We start from the raw sequence: 11,007 nt of genomic DNA on the forward strand, positions 1-11,007 counted from the left end.
TTTTTACAGAAATACAACCTTCAAAAGTAAGAATGCGTAATAATAATGAAACATAAAAATAAGTACAAATAAAGTAAAAATTAACCATTCATCTGGCTAAGAAGGGCCATAAGGAAACACAAAAATAAAAAAGTTAAAGCGGGAAAATAATTATAAATAAGTCAAATTCTGTTTCAAGGTATTTGATCATACGACTTCAAATGTGAAAAACACATGTATACAAGCTTTTTGTGGCTCACACAAACACACACACACACACCCACCCACACACACACGCACATCCAGTTTCAGCTAAGCTGTCAACCATAAAGGTTTACCGGGACCTCTGTGAGCAATTAGCACAGAATCAATATGACAGAGACATCAAGTAAATGACAAGAGAACCAATCCATCAAAGGAATGAGTCACACACCACGGTGGCCATTAAAAGGGTTTGATGCCTGCTGTCAACTGATCCGTGGAACAGACATGTAACCATGCATCAGATGAAGAGAGTGGCCCTGTTCACGAGCCCCAGCACATCTGTTGCTCCTCCGTGCGGCTCGTGAGAGGCCCTCAGCCCACTGGACAAAGAGTCCAGCCTATCAAAGCAATCCTCAGTAATTACACATGTGGTCCTCAGGCGGTGGAGTACCAGCAGCTTAACAGCAAAAGAGACTCATTTGGTTTCCTGTGCACACGCCCACAGAAGTGCACATTTTCTCATCCTCCTAATACATGTCAAAACAACAACTATTCTGCCATGGCAACAGTTAAGTACTTCATACATGTGCTACTTCATGCATCAGTAACAGCCAGGGGCATTTGTTGTTGTTATTCTGGCACAAGTAATGAACAGCAGACATGTATTTGTGTCATATACAGACACACGAAAGGAACGTGTGACAGTCCTGACATGGATCATTTGCTTGTTTCAGGTTTTACAAATGTTTCTCATCATGTCCCAGAGCAGCATTCCTCCGGTGTAACACTTGAGCTTCCATAGAGCGGTTGCTCATTTCAAGTTATTGAACAATAGGCAACATCTTAATATTTAAGTGGTTTGGTATTGCAATATTAAGGACGAAAAAATTGTTTAGGATGATGGAAAAAAAATCTAATTTAACACAAAAAGCATTATAGTGGCATTCTTACAATTTTCCATTTTTATGTAATTCCAATATTATAACAATCCCATCCATTATTTATAGACTAAAGATATATATTTGTTGTGAGGAATATTTTAGTTGTTCCACAGTGGCTTGTAAGTAGGCGTACAATTACATTTGTACATTTGCCAAGAGAACAGGACTTTCTGGTGATAGCTGAGTGGCCTAATAGGTTGATTCTTGAGGTTAAAGTCACATTTTAAAATTCTAATTACATCATCGGAGAACATTTTCCACTTTCATTGTCCAAGTCATTAAAGCAAAAATCAATCACATTTTAATCGCCTTCTTCGTATTTCTTTCTAACAGGATACATTTCCTATCGAATGTGAAGCCGTCTGTTTTTCGTGATGAACCCAAAGCCTTTCCAAAGCATTCAAATGAGCACAAACTTTGGATGTCTTCATTGAGGCGTACTTGAGAAAAAGGCACTTTGAAATGACAAGTTAATTAGGAACGCAGCCGGGAGACTTCCGGGCTGCCGCATCCCGGTCGTGACGCGCCGCTAAAAGACGATGCAGCATGTGTTCTCTCGACGTGTGAAGAAGACCGCGAAGAGGTTCCAGAACAAAATAAGAGCGTAAAAGCCTCACATGCAGCTCTGAGTGGGGAAGCCAACGGCGGTGATCCATTACGGGGGAGAACGTCGTGTCCTGGGGACGGTTCCTAAGACTCCTCGGCCTCCACTGTGATAAATTAGAGCTCACAGGTAGAATGACAAATCCTGTTGTATTTTCTGTGAGTGAAAGGAATGAATCGCCGGATGATGGCATGACTGAATTGCTGCATGCATGTTTCTCTTTGTGCTGGAAACACATGCGAGGAGTTCTGGTATTCAGGGAATTATGATTCCAATGCTCCACATGTAGGAAACTGTGAACCGGTGTCACCGCCCGATGCTTTTAGCAGCCTCTCTTCAGGTCAATCGTTTTGAAGGACAGAGGTGCAACAGTTACATTTGAATCGGTGTAAGAAATGTAACACGGTCTGCAGGTTTCTTTAAATAGTTTTTCAAAAACCATGATGAATTGCTTAAAATGTGAGTCTTAAAATCAATACATCAGTAAACTAGAACGGGCACTCGGTAGAGCGCATACCTTCGCATATCACAAGATTGGGCATTGAATTATGAACATTTTGGCATTAGTTGCATGCCAATTGGATTGGAAAAAGATGTTGACCTTTTCATGACCTTGACATTGACCTTTGACCCGATCAATCCCAAAATCTAAGCAAATGGTCTCCGGATAATAACCAATCATCCCACCAAATTTCAAGCGATTCGGTTTAATACTTTTTGAGTTATGCAAGTGACACGCATACAAATAAATAAATACACGGCGATCAAAACATAAGCTTCCGCATTTTCAATGCAACGGTAATGAGTGTCATCAGCCAGTGGGTGAGTAGAATAGTGGAAAATAAATCTTACTTAAAGAGTATATTGTGAAGAAAGCTGCAATTTTTTTGAAAACCCAGAAAATCATTTGTTTTACACGAGAGAAAAAAGAACAGTGAACATTCAAGTGGCAGAACAGAAGCATTTGAAAGGGTGAAAAACAACCACTCTTGCTTTGAAAAGACTCTCACGGCCACTGTGCAGCCATTAGTGAGGAGCAGTGGACCTTCACATGTACTCCTGACAAACAGCGATGCAGGATAAACAGGGGGAGAGGTTCACTCCGACCAATTAACTGCTTATGAAAGACACTTCAGCATTTCAAAGCTTTTTGAGAAGCTTTCTGCCACGAGGGCTTTTCACAGCCTTTATCCTCCGTCGGACCTCTTGGTGACATGAAAGCAAGACGAGCCGAGCGAGCGAGCGTGCATTTCATCCCAGATATAACACTAAAGCATGTCGCTTTGATGCGTGTACTTGTCACATCATTTGCATCCATAAGTGTTTCTAATTTACATTAATAACTGTATGGAATGTTGTTTGCATACATCAGACATAAATTAGCTTGGATGCAACTGCGCCAATCTGTTAGAAAAGCAACTTCTTGCTCACCGCTGTGCTGCTGACACAATGATGAACATGACACCGACGGCTTCGCCAACTCATTTCAAAGCCACGTGTTGGCGGTGGAGTTGTACACTGGCAGTGAGCTGGACTACTGCTTTGCAGCAATGTTGAATATTTGTATACATTTGTTTAAGTTGGTTGATTAGGAAGACAACTAATTCACTTTAGACAAGACACTTCCCCTAATTAACTATATTAAGTGCTTTCTTGATTGATTATTCAGAGCTTTTACAATATATTAATATGAGTCATGTCAACTTATTCTAGACTCCAAACCCTTCATTGTATACTATATGTGTAATAGTCATCAATAACATTAAACTCTTTGTAGCTTTAACGCAGACAGAATTAACCCAAATCCTCAATAATGGATCTAATGAAAATGTGCATGGTCAGAATGCTTCATTTTGTTTGCTGAAAGGAAAATATATATTTTAAATGTCATTCCTTATTAAAATGTGTTCCATATTGACTGAAATTGCTTTATTTACTTTTTAGGATTTTGGTTTTTAGGGTGGATTTTCTCTTTTGCAAGCACAGCAACGTTTGTGTTTACTGCATAGAAAAGCCGCAACTACAACGCTTCATTATTGCTATAAAAAGGTACTCAATACAAAAATCAGAACCTATTGAGCGTCTCCACCCAGTTCAACAGAGAAACCAACGGTGCCGACGGAGCCAACACTATTGACCTGCGGGAGAACCTCAGGGTGGACGCTACGCTTCCAGGACGCCATGATCAGCCGTAACTGCAGTATGAGCGAGTCACACGCACTAAGGCCACGCAGCCAGCTACGCAAACAAAGCCTCGAGAAAGACAACATGGCTAAACACACTCATCACAATTCCCCTGAACCAAAAGTGGATAAACCAAAAAGTTTATTATCATAAGACAAAAGATGACCAAAAACTCACTTTGGAGAAAATCAAACAAGCAAATATTTGATTTTTTTTTTTAGCATGGAATATTACTCAATTAGATCAATTAAAAAAAACAGTTGCAACATTTATTATGTTTTGGATAAGAAACGGCGTCAGAAATTAAAATTGTATCTTTATTTTCAGACAGGAAAAGCAACAAAATGCAGGAAACATTATGATGCATTACCAACATTTCTAATAGTCACAACAATTGCGTGTCCTAGGAAGACTGAACAGTAGCCTCACACATTCAACTCATTGAGTATAAATGTCCTGCCTGAACCATTATTGCTAAGAAAAATAACATTTAAAAGACTTGTTTGGGGAAGACATTAAAAGGCTAGCACTCTCATTTCCTTGACGTACATGCAGTCACATTCACAAACATCACATATACCACCTCAGTCACACAAATGACTTTTAATGAAAACACTTCAAAGTGATCAAATATGAGATTTTAAAAAGGTCTCTCATTTGTCATGAATCTGTTGAACATCGATGAACATGTTTCCTCTGACTAGGAAGAGTTCATAAAAGGACTCGAACCGCTCATACTCCCTCAGCGCAGCGCAGAAAGTCACATCAACCCCCTCCCCAGATTTAGGCATCATGAAAAAAGCCCCACCTCGAAATAATCAAAGCGTCTCTGATGGACATCAGCTCTCCTGCTTGTCTTTGACCAAAAGGACTGTGTGCTGACCTCCACTGGAGGCCATCAGTACTACGCGGTTCTCCAGCTGCTTGCCGGTCATCTTCACAGGGCTCCACTCGTCTTCCTCCTCTCCGGTGCCGAGCTGCAGGTTGGTGCCCATGCCCCAGGCATACACCGAGCCTGGAGGAAGCAGTTAGTGAAATAGACATCCTTTATTTTGTATCTTCTATTTGTTCCGCTTGCAGGAGTCAACAAACTTTTTTTCACCATCCTCCTAAAATACAACCTAAGCCACCCTCAAATTAATTTGGACCATTCTGAAATTAAAATCTTAGTTTTTCTACATTATTAGTTAACAAAATCATTCAATTTAAACATAAAAAAAAAAAAATTTGTTCAAAAAAGGTACAATTATTTATTTATTTTAAATTAAAAATAGATGTACATTGGTTTGTTAAATATAATTTGGCTCTTTGTTTTGAGTTTGATGTTGACAGTGCAGCAAAGTTAAAATAAAATACTTTTTTGATGCGTCAGAAAAGAACGAACTGGCCCAGCTGGCCGGTGCGTCTTTAAGTTGGACGAGCGGCGGTACGAGATGCACTCGTCATGGGGCGAGGCTCAGCATGTTGTCATGGGCTAAATGTGATGAGACTCATTCTCACCGTCTCTGGTGACGGCGAAGCTGACAGACGCCCCACATGTTAACCCACTGGCTGGCTCCATGCCAGCCACTGGAGTAGGCTCATGCTTTTCTTCTGTTCCTTGGCCCAGACCAAGACGACCATATTGTTCTCTGCCCAGGCTATAAACATGTCCTAAAAGATGGAGAAAGGGAGATTTGTTTGTTTGCCAAAGTACTTTATATTAAGGCGCCCGAGTCATAGGTGTCCCTTAATTGTGGAACCAACAGTTTTCCAACCAAACCACTAAAAGTCAAAGAGTTCTTACCTGTGTCATTTGTGTTTTAATATAATGTTCTTGATATATTATTTTATCGAAGAATTTCGGGTGTATTACAGAAAAAGTAATGACTCAATATGAGGTGACTTGACCGGAAACTGAGTGCTGTATATTACCAGTGCACTAAAAACATGTCTTGATGGGATCACAAAGTCTGATGAGCATACTTATATTGAATACAATTCATTGGAACTTACCCTCAGCATCAAGGCAGAGTGTGTGATGTTGTCCTCCAGAGAAATCCACCCATTGGGTGGTGGAGTTTCTGAAACATGCCAGTTTTACTGGCACAAAACAGTTCTCTGTGCTTTTATTGCCTGAATGAAAATAAACACAATAAGAAAGTGCATGAATAAGTACAAATTGTAAAACAAATGTGATCAAAAGGACTAGACATTGATGATGCCGTGCCACACTAACCTAGCTGGTGATAGTTGGAGAGACCAAATCCATAAACGGGCCCCTCTTTTGACACAGCAAAGGTGGCGTACGCCCCACAGAAGACATCTATGAAGTGAACTTTCCCTTTGACCTTCACTATCTGTGGAACCAGCAACCGGCCTGAAATCACAGGACATAGTCAGCCAGAACGCCGCAGCAAAATACATTACACATGAAAAAAGTCTATTAAGGAAATGACAGATGAATGTACATGTAGAGTCGCTTGCAGAAGCTCGCGTTACTTACCGAGGCCTTTCCTGCCTCCTCGGTCTGAAAAAAACTCAGGCACTCTTCCCAGCTGGCCCTGCTCTGCAGTACCGGATGTGTACAGATTTCCCTTCAGTGTGACCAGTACAAGGTGGTCGTTACCTGTTAAGGCATTCACACAAATTTGACGGAAACATTATGTGCGTCATGTTAACTTGTAACAAACAAAAACATAAACATAAACATATGGCACTAAAGAGGACGACTTCTTACCTGATGCAATTTTCACAACAGGTTCCGTCATGGGGACTTTGACTGGACTGGTGCAGGTTTTCATGGGCTCCAGAAGACCAATAACACCATTGTTATCCTGGGGGTAAAAAAAAAAAAAAAAAAGGGTCCCGTATTTTTATAGTTAATCCAATAGATACACAATGCTCAGGTTTGGAGTTGTGAACAGTGTAGCAGCACCGAGCAATAGATTGAGATATACAACATTGCTTTATCCACAGGTGACTAAAATGCTTCCATTAACTCTGTGGTTCTCAAACGGTTTCTGTCGCGCTCCTCTTCGGAGGAAGAAAGATGTTCGTGCCCCACCGCCCCGACAAAATTGGAACTAAATGGTCCATGCTGAAATTTAATTGAAAAACTTTGTGTTAAGCCTCCATTTGTGTTTTTTTCAAATAATAGAATAAAGAATATTGCATTCACTTATAATTAAACCAGATTGCTCCATCAGACAAAAACAAATAAAAAGTGCAATCACTGTTAAAACAATGCAAATAAAGTTGGGCATTGAATATCTTTTCACGATAATAACAACAAGTGCAACATGTGAAAAACTAAACAAGTTCAAATATGTTTCTATCTTTTCAAAACAATAACGTGCAAAAAAAAAAAAAAAATGAGTGGGGTATAATGACGCCACGTGTCTTTGTAATTCACTCGGGCTTCATACCGTCCGCTGAGCGTTCAGACATAATTCACAGGCTGGTCTCTCCTCATCTGCATCGCCTGCGGTTGATTTTCTTTTCCCTCCTGCCAAACGTTGTGCACACAACTGAGCAGCACGCGAGTGGCAAAGGAGCTCAGACGTTGCAAACGCGCTGCGCAAGCGTAACCCGTTAACGCCGTAAAAGTAACGTAAACATTTACACGTACTTTTGGAATACGTGAAGTTCTCTGCCCTGCCTGCCCCCCCCCCCTGCATCAACAACAGCGCACACTTCACTGAGGATGCCAAGTATCACCAGTCCATTAGGAAATATTTCACACGTGTGAATATTTTGATTATACTTGGCAACAAATATGTACAATACAATTTGGCACAGCTGCTTTGAGAATACATTTATGGAGAAATTACAGAGTTCAGCAATATGATTGGAGACATTCAACTTGCTACATCGCTATAATCACAATAAAAGCACTGTTTTCTTCAAAGCAGAAATAGAACAGTTCATTCCAGCACTGTCAAAAACCAAGTGGGATTGCAGAAGGCAGGCAGAGGTAATAAACATGTAATTTCCATTGTGCCATTGAGTATTAATAATGAAAGCCCAGGAGCAACCCAGCAGTAGTGATAAATAAGTAATGAGATAAAAACAATAACGAATGCGGGACGAAGGATCATCAAATTATGTCTGAATGTCTTTAAGTTTCTCTTGAATGATTAACAATGTGAAGCTGCTTTTGGCCCCAAGCATGGCATAAGCTACCAGGAGCAGAGCTTTGGTCATGTAGCCACGAGAAACTAAGATGACAGAAATGTGAAAGATGAACATGGGAAAGCTTTTACTATGGAAATATAATCTCTTATGCAGAAGCGGAACACCATTGGAGAAAAGCTTGCACAGTTAAGAAAGGAAACTGATGTGAGAATGTAGAGGAGACATAATTAATCTGTTTGCCTTTCATCCTGGATTATTTATGGCGCAGCATGTGGGGAATCTAAATCTTACAACGTTAATTAGTTGTTCCAGCAGCATCTCAGTTTAACTGGAATGACCGGAACAGTGGTTGATGACCTAAAAGCTCAGTCGAAGAACAACAACAAAAAGACATTTTAGAACGTAAGAGTAAATCTGATATCATCTGTGGGCAGGAAAAAAAGCTCATAAAGTGTTCGGTAAAAGGACTGGATCAAGAGATTGATTGACATCATGATTCAAGATGTGTGCAGTACAGTGCTTCAACAGTCAGGGGAGCTGACCAGGAACTTGTTTGACTTCAGGGACCCATCGGCGACAAAATAGAACAGATTCACATTATGATTTTTTTAAATACGGGTCAAGACAGTGAAGGATTTGAGCGGTGACATTTGAGTGAGCATCTACAGGTTTGATGGATATCGAGAGCCTGACGTGACAGAATAATGGCGATATGACTGGATTGGATATTATTAAATCAATCTGCTCTTGACCTTGTATTAACTGATAGTCATTTACTGTTCACCGTAATGGTCAAGTATATTTTTCCTACAGTTGTGTCAGATCTTTTTGCAGTTGATAGAGCTGTTTGGGGAGGCACAAGAGGGAATGTAGAGACATCTCTCACACAAACACAAGTGGCTAAAAGCAAGTAACTCACCCTGTAGGAGCCCCAGATGTACACTGTTCCATCGTCTGTGAGTGCAGCCGTGTGGCTGTCCCCTGCCGACACCTGGACCACCTTCGCCGACAATGTCACCTTTCCTGGAACCATCTCAGACCCCTCCTCTGTTGTCTCCCGACCAAGGGCACCTTCGTCATTACAGCCAAAAGTGTAAACCTTTAAAAAAAAGGAAAAAAGAAGTCAGACTCGTTAAAATGTTCACTGAATCTTCGCATTCACCATATAATAGAAAGAAGACAGTCGATTCCTTACATGGCCAGTCTCGCTGACGCAGACAGTGTGCATGCCTCCCGCAACTACTTGTAACATTTTCTCTGGCAGGGACACCAGGGCTGGCTTTTTCCTCTCAATGGTGGTCTCGCCTAGGCCCAACTGTCCAACATCCCCCTGGCCAAGAACAAGAACCTGTCCTGGGTCCTTGCCATGACTCCTGTGGGAAACTGTTAAATACAAACAACATCAACATTTCACATCAGTTGTTTATCTTATTAGTCTTACAAGGACAAACTTGACCGAAACATGACATAATAAATATAGGCATTTGACATGAGGCAACTTTTTTAAACTGTTGTGTGACATGCTTTCCTCTCATAAACTGGGTATGCATTACTATCTTAACTGAATTTTGATTTGATTCTTCAAATTAGACATCTATGGCGTACATTTAATATAAATCATATCGTCTAGCTTAGTCTAGTGTCCTTTATCGACCATTTAAACAATTCTTTTTTCTTTTTCTTTTAATAGCAATTTACCTTTAATTTTCTTGGGCGTTTTATCATCTTCAACAATAGGCTCAGACTTCCTCTTGGTGGCAGACTTTTTCGCAGGCATGACAGCAACGCTTGAGGACTTGGGGAGAAAGACACGAGATAAGATCAGTGCAACAAAACAATTAAATATATCAAGAGAAAAGCCACATGAACAAACATCCTTGTAAATTAAATATCCATGTTTTTTTGTTCAAATGCTAGTCGGGCAAAACAAGTTATTGGCGAACGATGTATATCCAAGGAAAGCTATATTGACATTTCCATAACTCACAAGCCTACTAGTGGTGACCGTAGTTGACCGACATACACAGTCGGTCCTTTATTTTGGTCTCCACATTGTGCAGGAGGTGTTGGGGTGCAACAGCTGTCGGGAAGCTGCTTCAATGGCACAGTGTCAGATCATTTCACCCCCACGGACAGGTGTGCTGCCCCCGCTTCGCTGTGCAACCAAAGGCGACTCGATAACTAATTCAAACTCGCTTATCTCCTCGTGACACACACAGAGTATGAGCGACCGGGAGCCGGCGTTATATAGAGAGCGCTCGATTTAACATTCAGCACCAGCGGCACCACGCAGGTTGAAGCATGTGTCCTTGCCAACAGTTAACGCTAGATGGCTATGTCACCCAGCGAGCTGTAGCCTACAAGGCAAAGCTTCAGTCCTCTTCTAGGTTAAGAAGACACGATGCCCTGCCGGTTACTAATGCAGTTAGAACGTCGGATATAAAACACTAGCTTCGCTGGTATTACAGCGTGCTAACGAGAGCGCGTCGACATGGCAACGCGGACGGTGGGAGCTACTTGCTAGATTGCGCCAACTTGCTAGCACCGTTAGCACGACATTCGAGGATGAATGAACATGACGTATTGATCCGACAGCGTTACGTTTACCAGCCGAAGAGACGTTTATTAATGATGGTCTTTTCCAACTAGACAACTTAGGAGCCGGTGACTCACTAACCTGTGACGTGTAGCTAGAAGTTCGAAGTTAGCAGTTTGCCTACAAGTGAACGCGCGAAGCCTGTTCCCGGTCTCGAGGTGGACACGCAGAGCACGCAGAGCACGCACGACGTCACGTTGCGGAACCCCGCGGAACCTTAAAGAGACAGCAGCCCTCAAATCTGGAGCGGTGGAGGAACGATCGACACCAAAAGTCCTGCAATAAAAATGGAGTGAATGAAATCAATTAGGTACGTTTGATTTATAATCATGAAAGTAAAAGTACTAATAATTCAGGAGAATGTCTCATGTGAGTGTTTAATA

The 11,007-nt window shown here is 41.3% G+C and overlaps 1 protein-coding gene across 1 annotated transcript; it reads right to left on the reverse strand.

Moving 5' to 3' along the window:
- Window positions 1–4,215: 4,215 nt before the first annotated feature.
- rcc1 (regulator of chromosome condensation 1) lies at window positions 4,216–10,815 on the reverse strand. The gene is made up of 10 exons (XM_056405860.1): window positions 10,706–10,815; window positions 9,727–9,823; window positions 9,224–9,411; window positions 8,948–9,127; window positions 6,632–6,728; window positions 6,398–6,520; window positions 6,131–6,271; window positions 5,908–6,027; window positions 5,413–5,565; window positions 4,216–4,927 (listed from the first exon to the last, which is right to left on the reverse strand). Exons 2-10 carry the CDS (start codon window positions 9,803–9,805, stop codon window positions 4,752–4,754), a joined length of 1,257 nt encoding a protein of 418 aa, XP_056261835.1. The 5' UTR covers window positions 9,806–9,823; window positions 10,706–10,815; the 3' UTR covers window positions 4,216–4,751.
- Window positions 10,816–11,007: the final 192 nt, after the last annotated feature.

Source organism: Pseudoliparis swirei, chromosome 22 (genome assembly GCF_029220125.1).
Source record: "Pseudoliparis swirei isolate HS2019 ecotype Mariana Trench chromosome 22, NWPU_hadal_v1, whole genome shotgun sequence".
NCBI classification, from domain to species: Eukaryota; Metazoa; Chordata; class Actinopteri; order Perciformes; family Liparidae; genus Pseudoliparis; species Pseudoliparis swirei.